At 36.4% G+C, this 19,809-nt stretch overlaps 1 protein-coding gene across 5 annotated transcripts in view; it reads right to left on the bottom strand.

Moving 5' to 3' along the window:
• The window catches only part of LOC120418475 (diacylglycerol kinase 1), a 196,057-nt gene that overhangs the window by 90,917 nt on the left and 85,331 nt on the right, over positions 1-19,809 (bottom strand). For all 5 annotated transcript variants that reach the window (XM_039580909.2, XM_039580908.2, XM_039580912.2 and 2 more), the window contains exons 4-5: positions 17,175-17,258; positions 16,960-17,042 (exon numbers count right to left, since the gene is read on the bottom strand). In XM_039580909.2, the coding sequence (XP_039436843.1) occupies positions 16,960-17,042; positions 17,175-17,247 (156 nt within the window). In that variant the 5' untranslated portion in view covers positions 17,248-17,258. The remainder of the gene's footprint in view (positions 1-16,959; positions 17,043-17,174; positions 17,259-19,809) is intronic.

Here is a 19,809-nt window from a genome sequence, read left to right as displayed (position 1 = left end):
TGCGATATAGGGGTATGACATTTTTGCCCGTTACCGACAAATATCGACATTACCGACGGCTTTTTGGATGTATTTCAAAAAAAAAAAAAAACCCTAAACAGAACGAGGATTGAACCACCAACTTCATGATTATTGATCCGACACGCTACCACCGCGCCATGGACGCTTGATGAAATGTAAGTGAAAGAGCACCAACATATTCTTCTCTTTGGAGTGTTGCTCGGGGACGGGCCAGCATTATATGTGTTGGTGAGAACTGCTGATCGCTGAAATGTTTACAGGCGGGCAAAAATGATCTACGGGCCTGCTGCAAAAAATGTTATAAAATGTGACATTTTCTGCAGCAAAACCACTGTTGCAGATTTTGAGATATATTTTTCCTTTGGGTGCAGTATTGGGTGAAATCTGGATTTACATCTTTGTTGCTGTGGAGCAATTCTGCCTGAATCTGGAAATGGATTTTATTTATATTTTTTGATTTGTATTGATGTATCTTTTGGAAGAATTTGCTTATCAAATTGGTGTGTTTGGCAAAGTTGTACACCCAAAGTTATAGAACGAGCGGATAGTCCTCCCAAAAAAGAACGTGAGGAAGGTACTATTTTGCGAGAGTAAAGACCTCTCGCGTGTTCATTCGTTCATTGAAACAGTTCATCCATTGAGTGGCTAATATGGACAAATGACCGTCACTTAGTCACCGAACCATGGTGGCCCATACGGCAAGGCACGGTTCAATATGCGAGTCTCGGTACAGGCACTTTTTTTTTTAAAAGATGAACTTTTTGGAAAATGAACCCATGAGTAAAGTACTCTCGGTAATTTCGGGATTTATCCTCTGTTCACAGTACCATTTTACTACCGAACCGTGCTCTCTATCCTCTCGTATGCCGATGCCCAGTTATGGGTGTATGTATCGATAAGGGACATTCATAAAACAAATTAGCACACGAGAAAAATTACGATTTTTTATAAACTTTTTTTTCACAATAAAAAATTGTATTTTTATTTTTTTACTTTTTATGTGATTTAAGGGACTATACTGCCATTCTAAGCATAATTGTCCCATGTCATTTTTTGACGATTTTGACCTTTTGACATTTCTAAGTTTAGTTTGTCGTATACTTTTCGAAAATCCCATAAATGTCCCATCGTTACACTTCTACGCATAATTGTCTCACCAAGTATTTTCTTTCACGGAATCATTAGTTATACGAAGCATTGAGTCTTGTTTACATACTGTTTAGCAAGAGGGTCATAAATAAGTGTGATAAACTACTAACTGGGGCGATTGGGGACACATAGGACGAATAAGAACCCACGGGACAATTATGCGTAGAAACACAGAAATCGTTCGTAAAATTTCAATCGCGTTTTTCTCAGTTGCACTTTTTTTGAACGTGGGACAATTATGCGTAGAGCGGAGTTAGGGAGAAGTGAGGACAACAATTTTGCCGCCATGTAAAACCATTGCAAATATTTTTCAAAGTTTATGTCACCCTCCCCTTCAAAATCAGTTCGAAAAATCAGGGAGCTTAACCCTCTAACGCCCAGAGCTGTTTGCTCATCGTAAAAATAGTAAATGGCTAAATTTTTGTATAACAATGCATGAAATACTTTTATTTGACCCACAAACATCGAATTGGTGCAAAAAAGTTGAATTTGAAGTGGTGCACCAGAGCACCATCAGGAAGATGGGCAACTTTTTTTTAAATCACAATATCTCGTTTTATTCAAATCTATTGGTTCAGTTGTTTGAAAATGCTTCGAAATGTGTTAAAAACGACTTATTCTTTGCTGTAAGACCATATTTCTGAAGTATACAAATTCTAAAATCTCTGCATTTTCAGATTTCTTTGATTGGCTCATTCAAAACTCACAAACAACAATTTTCATGAAAAATAAGGAAAATAATAAAACCGTCGTTCTAATAACAATGTTTTGTCTAGTTTATGAATAGTCAAAACGTTTATAAACTTTTGTTTTGATAAAATTAAGCTTTTTCTGTAATTTAGAAAAAAGTATTCCTGAACATTTAGTTGCTTATATGCCTAGGTGGTGCTCTGGTGCACCAAATGAAAAAAGTTGAAAAACACTAAAAACCGGCCCAAACTCACAATGTTATTCACAGAGATTCTTGTCCAAGGTTCAAATGATAGCAAAACATTTTTTGTTTCATAAAATTTTGTGTTTGGTAATTTTTACGGGCTTTCGAAAACAGGTCTTATTTATTTCCCAAAAATTTGCCCATTTTTGTTTACATTTCGTACTGTAACTTTGCTTGTGTTTAACCAAATTTGATGAAATTTGGGGAGATGTTAGTATACATTCTACATGAACACCTGCAACTTAAAGCAACATGAAAAGTTGTGTCAGTTCCGAGATATTTGAGTTCAAAGTTTTGGTGCTCTGGAGTAACCATAAACGGGAGAGGGTTAATTTTTTTTCAAAAATTTCAAAATTTTAACTGAAATAGATTTCTAATCAACTGAAAACCAATTAAAATGACTTGTAATTTAAATTTTTATATTTTTTTATTTTTTTGCTATCAAAATGATTCAAAATCGATCGAAAACGATTTTTGAAGAAAAAGAAAACATATAATTTGAAAAAGAGAAATCTCATGGAAACATATTTTTGATTTCAGTTTTTCGATTTTTAAAAAACAGTGTCCATTTCTGAAAATATTTTTTCGAGGAGTTCAAAAAAATTTCGATAAAAATTTTGAAAAATATTTGTAAAAGCCAGAGGAACATTGAAGATAAGCACTCCGGTTGCAGAGGTAAAAATAAAAAAAGAAACAAAAATTTATTATTTTAGGTTTTATTTTCGTAATGGAGCGCTTACATTCGAACAGTTTTTGCTTTTTTCAGCAATGTATTCCTTATGTCATTTCTACCACTCGAATCCGGTGCTCCATTGAAATACGCAACTTTTGGTATCCAAATATGTATAGGTCATCAAACCGATGAGTTATCGCAATTTTAGTGAACAAAGCTGATTTTTTCCCCGTTTTCGACATTTTTCCGTCTTTTGCACACGACGCGTCGAAAAACCCAAATTTTATTTTCAAAAAATCATATCTCAGAATCCTGTTATTCAATCTCGCCCACTTTTGCGAATGTTACGTTAAATTTCCCGAGGAATCCGATAAAAATAATTTCAGACATAATTCCAGTCACCGTCAAAACGGCTTTTGAAGTTTTAATATGACTTTTTCAAATGTTATGCAGCGAATGACCAAGAAGGTTAAAGCTGCCAGAAATAAATGAATTAACAACAACAACATGCTAGATTTATCGAACTTTTAACTATTTTTCCTTGAAACTTCAACTAACCTCCTTTCATTTTCGTCCAAGACATCTAAAATCGGTTTAAATGGAAAGCAGTTAGGATTTTTTTTAAATGTGATTTTTGCGAAAATCGACGAAAATGGTCATGTTTTGGAACTCCCTAACCAACGTAGGTCACCCTAATGGCCAAACAAAAAAATACGGGTGTTATTATTTCTGCCAAAGAACCCGCATTTCAATTTTGGATTTTTCCAAATCGAAGCACTTTCAGTTTTTTAAAACTTTCGTATTAAACTGATTTGCAAATAAATTACAAATAAAAACCAATGAAGATAAAAAATTTAAATAAAAATAAAAACATATTTTGGTCTACGCAAGTGCACCCTAGCGAGCAATCTAATGAGTTATGACCGCCGTTACCACCGATGCCGCTGCTACCAGCTGCTGCGGGAAGGCAAAATAATCACTTCTTGGCTGGTAGAACCAGTACCCAGGATAAACCTAGTAAATTGTGTGGCAGTGGCAGGTCGTTAAAATGCGCTTGTCCACCACTAAATGAGCATACTGTTTGAACAGAACGCCACCATAGCTGCTGCATGCTAATGGTTGTGATTTACGTAATACAGTAATACATATAATTTGATTTTTTTTCTCGAGCGAATTTTATTGCTCAAAGGATAAACAACTTTCATGCTGGCGAGTTAAACTCTTGACTTCTTGATATAAGCCTCGAACATTCCCCACAAATCATGCAAATATTTGAGTTGGCACACGCATGGACAAAGTTTTCCCAAATGCTCAACGATGCTGACAGTGCTACCAACTCATTGAGCAACTCTGCAAACTTCCGACCACACAGCAATTGCCGGGGTCCCAATGGCAACAAACTTTCTCGTTCTGCCAATTTGCATGGAAAATTGATGCAACAAGCTTTCATTCGTTCAACACACCCAAACAGGTGAATCCGTACTCCGAATCAATAATCGTATTATCGTTGCATTCTGTCACCAGAATCACCGGATTCACCTGTACGAGTTGCGGCTGAAGGCTAAAACATTGTCAAGAGGTCACCATTTGAACAGGACGTGCCAAAAGCGTTATGATCCGGTGGGAATGCTGTAGCCGGAATGCTGCCATGTTTGAACTTTGGCCAAGCATTCAATTTCAATTGGACGACTTCCAAAAGTGCACTCTGGTGTACGACTATTCTGGGGGAAAGGTTTAGCTACGGGAGGGGGCTAGCTAAATAGTGACCGTAATTATGGTGTTCACTGATTACGGTGCAATTGAGGGAAAAGTCATTGGTGTTGGAACCGTTTAAGAAAGGGTAATCTTTGAACTTTATCATGGATTGATAATAACATGCCATATTGTGAATTGAATTAAAATTTCTTCAAGATCAAATGATTCTTTTACTTGTTTCATTTGATTTCGCTGTTTCTTAAAATTGTGTTTTTTTAGTTGCATTTTTAATGATATTCTTGTTCGATATCTGATCTTTCACGACTGCTCTGATTTTTTAGAATAAAAATCTCTGTGTGTAGATATTTGCTCAATTTCAAATTCAAACTTTCAAAAGCTACCTACCTCATATTTTTATTTTGGTGTTAATCATGAATATTTTTCAGAGTTTGGTCAAAAATAAATAAAAGGTTTTTAAATACATTATAGAGATTAACATGCATTGCATTTTCACTATTTTATTTTTTAGTCACATCAGAATTCTGACACCACTGCTCTGTTTCGACAAAAAACGAAAAGTCCTAAAGCTGATCATCGCCGATTAGCTTACAAGTATGTGCTTTCAAGACTGTGCTGCTAAACGAGTTTCCCAGCTCCCAAGCTCCCATTTGATGAGCTTTTATTGGGGGGGCTGTTAGTGACAGACTTGGTCCGGAAACTGTGTGGGATGTGGGCTAAAATTTATATTAATTTGACATGGGATGTTGGGGAACATAAAAGTTTTCAACAGGTATTTACTGGTTTGAAATAAAGACGAAGCAAGAAACGCTCTAAAAAGCAATCAAACTCAATTTAACGGGACACAGGACAGCGTTCCAAAAACACTACCCTCGTCGGTGCGATAAAGGTAAGGGGAAAACTGTTGAAGTTGATTACTAATGCATGGGCAGACATCGACGGGGTCGACAGCTGACAACAGGCGAACGTTTTTTTCTCAGCTCAAAGAGCTGAGCTGAAACGGAATGTTCCTCCGGGGAATCATGCTGCTTGCCTGGTGATGATCGTTGGAGATATTTTTTTTCGTGGAAGATAAATTTGCCTGTATGAAAATTTGCTCAGCAATTCCCGTAGTCACAGACGTATACACTGTGTGGGCTCTGCGAGCGTGTTTGCCTCAATCATACGGTATCAAGCGCAGGATTTGCCGGGGATTTGGCCAAAAGTCCTTTCGAAGGACATTACTGGGGAATTACCCGAAGCCGGAGGACACTTATCAGACGCTTGATTTTTCTTATGTTGTGCGTTTCTTCGGCATAATAATTCTTTGGAAAATCAGGAAGAATAAATTCGAATGTCAAGAAATAAATCAACAGCTTTCAATAAAGTTGAAACTAAGAAAAGTTTAGGAAATTTATGAACTTTAGAATGTTTAAGAAAATAAAGTTAACCAATAATTACAGAGAATTGCTTAGAGGCAGTTTTTCACCAACATCGTCACTACAGAAACTGGAGAGCTTCGTCGCCGTTACGGTTTCGGTTCTCCCGCTGGGAAATCGTTCGTTCGGGCAGGGGGGTTAGGATTGCAAATATCTGCCATAAATTATTCAAGATCCTTGGAAGCGCCAGCACGCACACGTACTGCTTCATCTGGAGATGTCTTCTGCTAGATAGGAGGGAGAGCATTTTCTCGACTTTTTCTTTTTTATCAGGATTTCAAGAAGGAAAAAAAATGTAGCGTCAACAAACAGAGTGACGATGAGTTTGCTTCTGTGCGTTCCTGGAAGGACAGGAAGCTGCTGTTGCTGAGGGGTTGCGCAGCTATGAACTGGTTGAGAATTGAACTGTTGACGTGGGGGTTGTTGATTTTGTTTTTGTTGGCTTTTACCGAAAATACACAGCTTCGGAATGTTTTGATACCTTATGAAGCAAATTTGCTGTCATGTTTATCACGATAGAATCGGATTCGTTTAGTGGCGATCATGAAGAGTCATAAGGAATGTTGAGGATTTATAGCTTTAAGCTTGTATTCAGAGTTGCTGACAATTATTTGACTAAATTTTACTCATTAATTTTGAATCATTTCATCTTATAATTTTTTTGAATATAAATTTAAGATTTCTTTAACGATGCATATCAACCAGAGCTTTTTGCAAAAAGGATTGCAGGATTGGGTCCGTAAGTTTGACAATTTCGGAATAAGAAGACAACAACTTCCTTGGTTGCTGTGCACCCTTAATACAATCAGCTTTTTGCAAATATTGAATTATGGATCTGCTTTTACGAAAGATAATCAACTAACTGTGGTCTAGCCACGATAACATAAGCATAGAGCTTCAGGTCAACTGACTCAATACTTGACCACACAATTGATTATGATTTTCCTTGCAACACAGACAATCATCTGAAAGACACTGTCAGAGCTCGTTAATATTTTTTTAGCATTTAATCATTCTCAGGATTATCCACTTAAGCATAACATAGAAAAGAAAATGTTTTTCCTCAGTATGAGTAAAGCCCCACTCCAGAACGTCAAGAAGTTGTGCATAACTGCCGCACTTGAAAAACCAAGCTGCACCGGAAAAAGAGAACAACAAGCCCACTCTAGACAACGAAACGCATACTCACAAATGGCACATAACGAGGGTTTAACAATAACATACAAACCAACGTTCAGCACTGAGCTGAAGTGCACTAGAGGGGCTTTTGAAAGCTGGTTCTAGCGAAACTTGGATTAAACCACTGGAAAATGCCTAGTTACTAAGCACAGTGGAGTCGAGCATAATGAAGTGATCCTACGAATGCATCAAGTACTACTTTAGTTTTTCATAATCAGTGCAAAAAGTTGACTGGACTGTAAAACACTCGGTACATTTTTTTTAATTTACTCTTACTTCCCATTGGTGGACAATTGTTCCTACAAAACAAAATCTTTTTTGTATGAAGCTTGAGCAATCGCAATCACCCTCCCCCTAGAGCCTAATATGTATAGATTCATGAATTTTTTTTTATTGATTTTCATTTTGTTGTTTAAATTATTATGCTTTAAAAAGGTAAAAAAATATTCCAATAACACCGTCAATGGAAAACATAAAATTTTAAAACAATTTTCCTCCCCTCATTGAGGCAGGCTTTTAAAAGCACACGAGAATAATCTTCTCAAATAAGCATACTAGATCCACCTTGTGTTTATCAACTCAGAAAGAAATTCAGAACAAATGTCAAAAAATACGAAATAAAAAAAAAATAAAAAAAATGTTCTAGATGAAAAAAAATACCCTTCAGGGTTAATGTAGATTCGAAAAGTACACTAAATTTCCCTTAAAATGATTTGTTCCAAAATAACTTACAGTTGAGCAACGGAAAATGGCAGAGTTTTTAAATCTCTTTTAGTATTTTTTAATAAAAAATACGTTTTTTAGGATGTTTGAGTATGCCATCAAATCGGGCGTCCAATTTTACATAAAGTCCCCTTGACATTAAATTTCCATCTCATCATCTTTTCAGTCTTCAAATTATTGAAAACACGTCTTTTTACGCATGTTCAAACATGGAAGGGGTCATACCGCCCCACCGTCACGAGATTAAAAAAAACGGACCTCGGATTCGTGATCAGAGACAAAAGTTAGCCCTTGGGACAAAGTTTCACGGAAATCGAAGAGAAGTCGGGGCAACTTTTTCCGATTTCGTTTGAGTTGGTAGAGAATTACCCATATAATTTTGCAAACATTATATTAACCTTATTAACTTATTTGAAAAGTTGGTTTTTTTTTATGCGCAATAGCTAAGCTATTGTCATTGATTATGTAGAATGTTAAGGCTTAAATGTGCTAAATAAAATTAAAAATCTATAAGAATTCTTTTCGATAAGTACCTGGTCTTTAAGGCCAGGCATCCCTGAAATGTAATATTTTCGTTGGTTGATGCAATAATAAAGTGATTTTTTTCTCTCAAGCAGATCATTTATGTATTCTCTTTAATGTACAAACCAGACAAAAGAGACCCTAGGCCAATTTGACGTAAATCCTTTCCTATGAATGAAAATAGTGTTGAGCAAGTGAGCAACATAAAAAGGCTTTTGTATGTTTTTTCTGCAAAATCAAAGGTCTGCCGGTGTTTGTATGTTTTTTACGTATGTCAATTCATCCACCCAAAAAGCACAGATCCCTATCACCTTACCGTACAGTGAAAAATGGCAATGAACACGAAACTGGGCGGAAAATACACGTTGCCATAAAAAGGAAAAATAAATGGTGACAGGATTCAAGCAGAGAGCATAAAAGGATTTTCTCGAGTTGAAAAAAGAAGCACCCAGAACAAGGGGCACACTCCTTTCTAAAAGGGGAAAAGAGGACTTATCTGGTCGTACAAACATATAAGAAGAGGCTTCTGGGAGACTTTTGAAAAGCTGCGGTGACGATACAGCTGTACGAGAGAGCAGGGAGATTACAATGGGAGATGAGCTCTTTTGGATGCCATTTGTGCTGTCATATTATGAATATGGTAGGAACATCAGGCGCTCCCATAAGGCACGCTCAAGCGGGATCTTATTTAGAATGTAATAGGCTAGGTAATAGGCATTCCGGGAATTATGTGCAAATTGTCAAAGGAGGCTGAAGAACACTTCACCCGGAAGAATGGCAATTACTATGAATGCTCGTACCAACGAGAAGCGCTTTGTGTTTCCTCAGGCTCAGTTATTTTGACTGGCAAGAAGAAGAACAGCAGTCAAAATGATACGTTATCACAATCCAATTTGCATACCATTCCAGATGATTGCTAGTCAATCAACCTGTTTGTGGTTTCTGTTTAACTTCAACTCTCCAAAGTCAACATTTCTTCAAGGTACAATAATTGCTTTCCCGTACTGCAGGTCGTTTGTTCTATTGACCCCATTTTCGAAACGTCTTTGTTTTTTTGTTGTGCAAGAAAAACCCCCCAGTCATAATCGTTTTCCGCATTTTCCACAGCCGGGTCACGGTTTGTTATTGTTGGCTCTTAACTTTTATCTCTTTTGACAGGACTCGTTCAGCCACTTTGCGGTTCGTGAGCTGTTCTGAAACAAAGAATAAAACAGTTCCTCCCCTCCACTTGAACAGTAGTACAACGAAGGAGGGTATCAGGTGTGCAAAATAAGGTACAGCGATGTAAATTTGGAACATTGTGGAAAGTTTTTCGAAAAAAGTTTCTCGAATCGTTATAATGTTTGCCTACCCTTAAAGTGTTGTGAAATTTATGAAAGCTTTTTGCACCTGTCCGTACTTGTTTCAAAGACGGCGAAGCTTTTACAATTGCGCGCTCAACATTTTTCCATTGTTGATGAGGGTAAAACAGACTTCCACCGACGGGTTTATGCTGTAGGGAAAAAGAAGATTGTCTGCGGTATTTCTGTGAACTTGTTTAATGAATGGGTCAGTTACAGCAGACGGAAAAAGGATTTTGCGGTCAGAAATTAATTGAGTTCAACGAGATGCTCTGTCCATGCCTCACCAAAAATTAATTTTGGCGTTGCGTTGGAATTTGTAAAATTGTTTGTTAAATTCATTGTAAATATCAGAGTAGTTTAGGGGTCATATATAAGCTAAGCAATCGAAATAAGACAACGAAAAAATTATAGTTTCCTTCATTCGATTATCCGAAGTGCAATTTTGCCAAGGCCCTAAGATAATCGAGTCTCGACTGTATCATTTTTGGATATCACTCAAGTTGTACTCAGCTTTAAAATGCCGATATCTCAGCAACAATTGATTCGAATTTGAATGTTAAAGATTGAAACTTAGATGATCTTTAAATTCAAGAATAACAATTTAAAAGGTCTAAGAGATCTGCAAGTCATCAAATTATATTTTTCAAGGGATTTTTATCTTTGCCCTTGCTGAGTCATTGCTCAAAAGTTGTGTTTTTAATCTTCTAAAACACATAATACAATTTAAATTTATAAAAAATAATGCTTTTGCGCAAATCTTCATTATTTTTTAATTAAAAAAATGTCCTAAAACTTTGCACAAGATCAAATACTCCGTTCTCAATATACAGATTCTATAATAACTAGATATCACCTTGTACGGACAATGACGCAAAATGGCATCCCAAGCTTATAAAAAATACAAAAATATCGATGCCCGTTTTTTCTGAGAATTGCTCAGTAGCATTACTAAATCAATAATAATTAATATTGGGGTCATTCTCCGCCAACTCACACAGCAGTTGCCCCGACCCCTCTTCGATTTGCGTGAAACTTTGCTCTAAGGGGTTATTTTGGTTCCTGATCACGAATCCTAGGTCCATTTTTCAATATTTCGTGACGGTGGGGCGGTACGACCCCTTTCATTTTTCTGGTTTTTTACTAAGACTCGTTTTTAAGTGATTTGAAGCTCGCAACCGTGAAGAGATAGAAATTTGGTGTCAAAGAGACTTTTGTGTAAAATTAGACGCCCAATTTGATGGCGTACTCAAAATTCCGAAAAAACGTATTTTTCATCAAAAAAAGTTAAAAAATAGTTTTAAAATCGCTGCCATGTCCGGTTACTCAACTGTCAAAAATCGTGAGACATGTCATTTTATGGGAAATTTAATGTACTTTTCGAATCTGAAATAATTCAGAAGGGTCAGATGTGGCAGTGCGTGGCCGAATGGTTACGCTGTCCGCTTTGTAAGCGGATGATTCTGGGTTCGATTCCCATCTGCTCCAACCTTCCATCGGATGAGAAAGTAAAATGTCGGTCCCGGTCTTGGTTGTTAGGCCGTTAAGTCATTCCAGGTGTAGGAGTCGTCTCCATGCCCATAAGTACAAACAACACACCAAACCAAGCCTACTCCGGTGGAATCGCTGGCGGCGGTTGGACTCGCAATCCAAAGGTCGTCAGTTCAAACACTGGGGTGGAAGGTTCTTTGGAGTAGAAAGAGGTTTGGGTGCTCTCCCTATTCAAGCCTTCGGACTCCTAGGTTCGAGCAGAAACTTGCAATAGAGACCACAAAAGACTCGGGGGTCGTTAATGTGGATGGCTTGATTTTTTTTTTGGTCACTTTTTCATTTAGAACAAAATTTTCACTTTTTAAATTTTAGAGTGTAACAATGTTGTACAAAGTTGTAGAGCAGACAAAAACAAAAATTTTGATATATAGACATAAGCATGTATTCTTCACGAGTTATCATAATTTTACAAAAAAGTTTTTTGAAAAAGTTATGATTTTGACAATTTTTGACCAGTTTTTCGAATTTTTAACCCCTAAAACTCAATCAAAATTTTTGTTTTTGTGTGCTCTACAACTTTGTAGAACATTGTTACACTCTTAACTGTAACCCTGCAAAGCTAGAAAAAAACACGCAATTTTAAAATGAAAAATTTTGTTTTTAAATGAAAAAATGACCCTTCTGAGTTATTTCAGATTCGAAAAGTACATAAAATTTCCTATAAAATGACATGTCTCACGATTTTTGACAGTTGAGTAACGGGACATGGCAGCGATTTTAAAACTTTTTTTTAACATTTTTTGATGAAAAATACGTTTTTTCGGAATTTTGAGTACGCCATCAAATCGGCCGTCTAATTTTACACAAAAGTCTCTTTGACACCAAATTTCTATCTCTTCACGGTTGCGAGCTTCAAATCACTTAAAAACGTGTCTTAGTAAAAAACCAGAAAAATGAAAGGGGTCGTACCGCCCCACCGTCACGAAATATCGAAAAATGGACCTCGGATTCGTGATCAGGGACCAAAATTACCCCTTAGACCAAAGTTTTACGAAAATCGAAGAGGGGTCGGGGCAACTTTTTCCGATTTCGTGTGAGTTGGTGGAGAATTACCCATTGGTTTAAATTAAACTAAAACAACATTACCATTCAATGGAATTCGTGTTGTTTAACTACATAAGTATACAAAGCATTCTGGCTTCTTTGCTTAGAATTTCTAAAATTTGGCTTGAAATTAGGAATATATTGTTTTATTTTGTTTGACACGCGTCTTTAGATTGCATTCGCTGAAAATCCGTCTCCAATGTTTTACATGAAACCATGTTCAATGAATAAGAAAAGAATGAAAAATGGCATTTAAAATACATGACAGCTTCTTGCAATCTTTCACTTGTCATGCACTGGTGGATCAAGCAAGTTGCAGCATTTCAGTGAAAAGTGTCATTGTTCCATCTTCCTTGAAGATGATTCTTGGAGAAAGTCCCAACTCGAGGGCAGCAAATGCACTAAAGCTGCACCAGCATATCTTTTTACCCTTCAATGTTACCCTCAGGATATCGCTCTCTTTCTCTCACTCTGTTACAAAGCCTTGCAAGATTCATGGGGCAACTGCAAATGGAAGAGTATCGTCGTCACCGCGTCTTGTGGTGGAAATTTTACGACCCCCGGAATAAATCATTTTCCCCGAAGGCACACACCACACCACGTCGACGTCGCCGTCGTCGGTCCCGGGCGCTTGACACACGACACTGTAGTTCAATTTGAGATTATGTTGGGACCCTCTTCTTGTGCAGCTTAACCAGATCAGCTAGCACGGAAAATTTTTAGATGATAGTCATGGATTTCTGTTTATACAAAATATCAAACACTTTAAAAGGTTTTGGTAAAAATATTTTCGGTAGTTTAATGTTAAAATAGGTCAAACATGAATTTAAATCGAAATCAGTTGAAATGAAATAATATCACAACAAAATTTAAAATTGTTTAAAGGATATTTTATTATTTGTATATTTAATTTATATCAAATTAAAAAAAATACTTAAAATTCCTTTTTTTTTATTCATTTTAAAGAATCATTTCCGTGTGAGTGGTCAGATGAGGATTTGAAGATCTTCTTACCCAACACCAATTTAGAGATTGTCACTCTAGCTGGGTTTAGTGAGCAATGCCGGTAGCGACCAAGTGGTTTTGAGAAAGTATTGGCCAGGGTTGGGCCAGGGTGTCTATTTAATTTTAAGCAATATTTATTTAAAAAACGCGAGGAAAAAATATTAAAAATTTGCTAAATAGTTTTTTCTAACTTGATTGGTGAAAAAAATAACAATATTTTTTTTCAAAACTAGTCACCACATCCACCAGTATCAAATTGTAGCTAAATTTAGATTTGAAATGCAAATTTTCAATTCTATGGAAATTACATTCCACGTGCGTGCTTCCTCTTTTCCGCTAGGACGACCCAAGTATGCCACTGGGAAAAACGATTCTTTTCTTATTTTATCACCATTTCCCCAACCAAAGAGCTTGGGTTTTATCTTCAACCCGATCGGGCGCGCACAGTTTATTCCAGAGCAATCATTTGCATTTCAATGAGCGCCTTTGCCGGCGCTGATTTTTATAGCTGGAAATTGCTGGAGAAAAACATTTTAACGTCGGCCAGAGCGGATGCTCCTTTTTTTATTTTAATTTGTCACGATTTTCCGCCTCTTCTCCCACGAGTGGACACGAAAATCCTTATCGTTTCACGAGGTCCTGGAAGCCCCGCGGCGACAGCTTCCGGAAGACCCCTCGTAAATACTTAATGGCAGTTATAAAACATGTCACTTTTGTCTACACTTTTTTTTGTGGTACACTTTTCCCACTTTTGCAACACCAAACCTGGCTCTGTGTGGTCGATGTTGGATGGCCAACTTCTTGTCCCGTTTCCAGATATCAGAATCAGACTGGGATTTAGCACGGCAGAACACTTTTTTTCCACGAACGATTTTCCCATTATGGCGTTGATTCACACTTAAATATTCATTTATTCCTTTTGCAGATTCTTTCGCTCTTCGGGAATGTTTTTTTGTCGTTTGTTTCATTTTTTATTTTTTTATTACTGCCGCATAAAGTGTTCTGCTGTTATATTATTTGTTTATATGATTTTATGATTTTATAATTTTATGATTTTATGATTTTATGATTTTATGATTTTATGATTTTATGATTTTATGATTTTATGATTTTATGATTTTATGATTTTATGATTTTATGATTTTATGATTTTATGATTTTATGATTTTATGATTTTATGATTTTATGATTTTATGATTTTATGATTTTATGATTTTATGATTTTATGATTTTATGATTTTATGATTTTATGATTTTATGATTTTATGATTTTATGATTTTATGATTTTATGATTTTATGATTTTATGATTTTATGATTTTATGATTTTATGATTTTATGATTTTATGATTTTATGATTTTATGATTTTATGATTTTATGATTTTATGATTTTATGATTTTATGATTTTATGATTTTATGATTTTATGATTTTATGATTTTATGATTTTATGATTTTATGATTTTATGATTTTATGATTTTATGATTTTATGATTTTATGATTTTATGATTTTATGATTTTATGATTTTATGATTTTATGATTTTATGATTTTATGATTTTATGATTTTATGATTTTATGATTTTATGATTTTATGAGTTTAGGTGAATAGCATCAGCCCACATCGCACCATCTAGAAAAATATAGCAAAAAACATTCATTTTTTTATTTGCTCTAGCCGTTGTTCTCGTCCTGGTCTTTGACGTGTTCGTGTGATTCGTTGCCGTGCCTAGGCCGGTTTATTGAACCATGGATCGTGAATCAATTTTCCAGGATTGGTCTTCATCCGCCAGCTTTGTCATAGCCTCATCAGGTTGGATGAATAGAATTTAAATGTATTTCTCGTTCATGTCACTATTAGGCGTCTTCGCATTTTTTATATGAACCTTAGGATAGTCACAAATTATACAAGATGTTGAACCTGTTGACTTGGAACCCTTTAAAAGTTTATAATTTAGGTATGAAAAAACATATCCAAAATATACCCGTACAAATGAGTCACCCTATAGACCAGAGATGATGTACCCCGCAGTTTTCTCAGGTGATTCGAGTCAACGGAAATGTCACGTGCCTTTCGTCACGGCAGAGAAGGTAGCAGCTATGCCGTTATGAATTTTTACTCTGTTTTTCCTCGAACGTTTGCGATGATTGAGAAATTATGTATGAAGCGAAAAAGTCAACGTTGAATATTTATTATCAAAAACTGTTGTACGAGTTGAAAATTGTTTGAAAAATGCTTTTCGATTCTTTATCCAAAAAATGCTGTAAATAAATTTGCATGCGTTGCATTAATTTTGTGATTTAATAAAAATATCTAATCAAACTGGCAATCGGTTTAAATTAACACATTTATCACAGATCACAATATTTTTATCAAAAATATTGTAATTTACTTATGACAATCCCAAACACAACTGAAATGAACGACAATTTCATTCAATTATCGTTCAATTTCGGCGCAGTTCATCACCAGTTTCGCCGAAAACTAATCTCAAATTTCGTGAGCCGCCAAGGTCAGGGCCGTATCGTTTTAGCCAAATTCCAGCCATCACATTCGCGGCCAAAAATAGATTACATTACAGGCCATGATTACGATCAACTCCGTCGCCATTCTCATCCTCGTCCTAGGTAGGTCCTTGCGGACGTCAACGCAGTCAACATTATCATCACCGCCGGTTCCCGTTATTTTGTTGTTATTATTTAGCCTGGAATTTCTCATTTCCGGCTGCACCCAGCTCGCAAGTTTCACGCAGAAGGGACACACCATACCGAGGGAAAACCACGTACACACACACACATACATTGGTTAAGCATTCCCGAGTCACCAAAGTGGAAACTCGACAACAGCATAGTTCATGTCCTCTCGTGGGGGGTGATCCACGCTGGTTGATCCTATGACCTGCAGCAAGTTGGTGTCGTCAGTGAGTCGTTGCACAGTGAGATAAAGTGGGAATAAATTCTGGTATTTTTATTACATGCGATTTTCAAGAATATAACATTAAAAGCTTTGTATTATAAAGACTTTTCCAAAACCATTTTTCTAAACTTTAATTTACCCATTTTCCCACAAGTATGCGCCCTGTCACCAGGAAGGTGTCCACGTGATAAATGCACCAGCGATATCCTTTTCCACAGACGAGCCGAGAGCTGTCCGAGAAAGAGGATTACCATTAGCGAATTGTCGCCCAGGGAGCCGAATTTACCCCGGTACGTACTTGTGGTGACATGCAAGAACAGGTCGTTTGTTTTCCTGACGGCAACCACTTTTGGATTACGGAGGTCTCACAGGTGCTAAGATGGTTAGAAATGATTGTAAATTCAACTACAAGACTACTATCGAATGTTTAGATTTTTAGGCCGCACAAAGTCTTAAGGTTTTTTTTACATCCACAGCTCCAAGTTCTGGGTTCAATAAATTATTCGGTTTGAATCCAGCAGCACAATTTTTCAAGAGCACTCTAACTGTAATCCATCCAAACATCATCGATCCGTTCCTGTCCAAGTAAGGGGCAAAGCTATCCCATCCATCAAACTGGGTGGTAATTTTACATTCCATTTGGTTGGATTAGATTACACCCTAATCGATTTAGGGGCAGAGTAAAGTGGAGAATCGTTTTTTTTTCGGACCCTTTGCCAAAGCTTAAGAATCACGTGAAATTTAACCCGGGTTTGCTTCTGGTGTACTTACCCCATCCGGAAGGAAGCGGGTCGCTGTGGGTGTCGTTGGTGAGCAGAACTCTTGCAGGACAGTCTGGAGCTTTTTTGTCGAGTCTGGTGGAGGGGTGGGAAAAACGGTAGGATTATTGCGGAAAGGTACGAAACGTAATTGAACTTGAAATGTGTGCGGAATGAAACTAGGAAGATGGTTTTGAAGTTATTCTTGTGCTAGTTTTTGAAACTTACATGAGGCGAGATCTTGCAGCTGCTGGAATTCACTTGGCGATAGCTTTTCCCACTTGTGGATATTCATGGCCATTTTTGTTTGATCTAGAATGGAAAAATGAAAAAAATAAAATAATTCAGTATATCGTATTTTTGATAATGTAAAGACATTATTACGGAATATCCAAATGTTGCAGTCATTTAAATTATTCAACAAGTGCATATTTCTTCTTTTAGAATCAATTTCAAAACCCTCTCTTCCATCTAGAAGCACTCAAGCATAACTGAATTCAAATTGAATTTATTTATGACTTCTTGCTATCGTCGGTGACAGAAGTAGGAGAAAAAAGCCTTGCACGTGACGGAATTCATTCGATGAAAGCATTGAAATGTCACTGGGTTACGGCTGTTACGTTCTGCACTCTGCTCGGTACTGAGCTCTGTTTTTTTTTTCACACAACAGAAGGAACGCTAGAAAATCTGAATGGTATCAGTTTGAATTTTGCAGGCGAAGCTTAAAGCGCAGTTCGATTGTGCACCGCTAAAAATGTTTGGTTGATATTCTAATTCAGAATAGCATTTTTTTTTTACAATCATGGCATCTTAATTATTTAATAAATTTTGTGTTGTTTTCAAGTTTTAAATTAATGTTTTCAACAGTTTCAAGCAGCTTCATTCAAGAGCATTCAAAGTTTATGGAGCGAAACCAAATCGAGTGGATACGGATATCGGAGCAGCGGGAACACTGATTTTATTTTCCAAACGAGAAGTGTGATTCGCGAAGTGAAAGCATTTCCGGTGCATAACAGAGATTCTAGCCACTATTGGATCGCATTGAGCAAGTTAACGCTGTGAAAAGATTACTAAAACTTGTTTTTTTTTTGAGTTTTGGTTATTGAATGTATGCATGCTTTTGACTTTCTTATTGGTGATAAAAAATGTTTAAAAGTAAGTATTTATAAGTCATCAAGTTTTACGAATTATGTGAAATAATATTTATCAAAACATAATTTATAAATAACCTGTAAAATTTATCCATTTTAATGTTATCAATGTGGACAAAACTCAATTATTTCAAGCGTATTTTAAAACTGTTGCCCATCGATTTTTATCCTTTCTCCTTACAGTTTGTTTTCTTTAGCAGTTCCCGTTTACCGGGAATTTTGTAACCCCGGGAAATTGGACGCTCTATGTGTTAGGCTCAGATTTATTTTCACAAAGTTTCTACAGGTGTTAGAAGAGCAATTCTCTACGAAATCGGTCTTTTTTCTTCATTTTTATTTTTTGTATTTTTCAATCCGACTGAAACTTTTTTGGTGCCTTCGGTTTGCCCAAAGAAGCCATTTTGCATCATTAGTTTGTCCATATAACTTTCCATACAAATTTGGCAGCTGTCCATACAAAAATCTGTAACTTTTGAAGGAATTTTTTCATCAATTTGGTATCTTCGGCAAAGTTGTAGGTATGGGTACGGACTACACTGGAAAAAATGATGCACGGTAAAAAAATTTTTTGGTGAATTTTATTTCTTTTTGTCACTAAAACTTGATTTCTAATCTAATCTAATCTAATCAGACCCTAGCGCAGCCAATCTTTCGAAGGGATCCTGGAGAGTGCCTTAGGTTAGATGACGCCTAGCACTCTTCTTGTCATTTATTAACATTTGTAGTGCGCCATTGCATTAGAATGCATTGAAACATCACAAGCGTTAAACCGGCCAGGCCTACTGCGTAAAACCGTATCGGAGAGATGACTCGTAATTGGGTTGAGTTTGAGCACTGAGTGTTCGAACAAGAACACAATTCTGAATCGACAGGGGAGGAAGAAGCGTGGGGACACACCACCATACGCTCCGAGATTTTGGTTGTATTCGTTGGGAGCACCATGCTAAGAAGGTTTGGTACTCCGGGACCCTCTGGGATGGGACATTGTATTTCCACGAATGCCCTGGACACTATTTGCCTTGGTTATAGCGCCACAACTCGCTCTCTGTAACAGTATTCCTGATTCCAGTCCAAGCTTACCAAGTCGTCATGGCCTAGTGGTTAGCATTTTTGCTTACCAATCCAAAGGACGGAGGATCGAACCCCGCCTCGAGCGACTTTGATTTTTCGTTCATATTCATAATTTCAAATTTCTGTGTTCTTAACTTTCTCGTTGGGAGCAGATGGGAATCGAACCCAGATCCATTCGCTTACAAAGCGAACACCAGTCAGCCACGGCCGCTCGCTTTTTGTCACTAAAACTTTATTTGCAAAAAAACACTATTTTTTTATATGTTTTAGAGGACATCAAATACCAACTTTTCAGAAATTTCCAGGTTGTGCAAAAAATCTTTGACTGAGTTATGAATTTTTTTTAATCAATACTGATTTAAAAAAAAAAACGAAATATTGTTGCAAAAATTTTTCAACTTCATTTAACGATGTAAAATCAAATTTGCAATCAAAAAGTACTTTGCTGAAATTTTAATAAAGTGCACCGTTTTTAAGTTAAATCCATGTTTAGGTAACTTTTTTGAAAATAGTCGCAGTTTTTCATTTCTTTAAATGAGGTTGTTTGGGTGAGACTTAGAAAACATCAATTTTCCTGTTTTTGAACCTTTTCATAGCAATATCTCAGCAACTAAGGGTCGTATAAACTAAGTTCAAAAAAG

This window comes from Culex pipiens, chromosome 3, assembly GCF_016801865.2.
Source record: "Culex pipiens pallens isolate TS chromosome 3, TS_CPP_V2, whole genome shotgun sequence".
Classification (NCBI taxonomy): domain Eukaryota; kingdom Metazoa; phylum Arthropoda; class Insecta; order Diptera; family Culicidae; genus Culex; species Culex pipiens.
The sequence above is the reverse complement of the archived record's forward strand: the minus strand, read 5'-3'. Positions and strand labels throughout refer to the sequence as shown.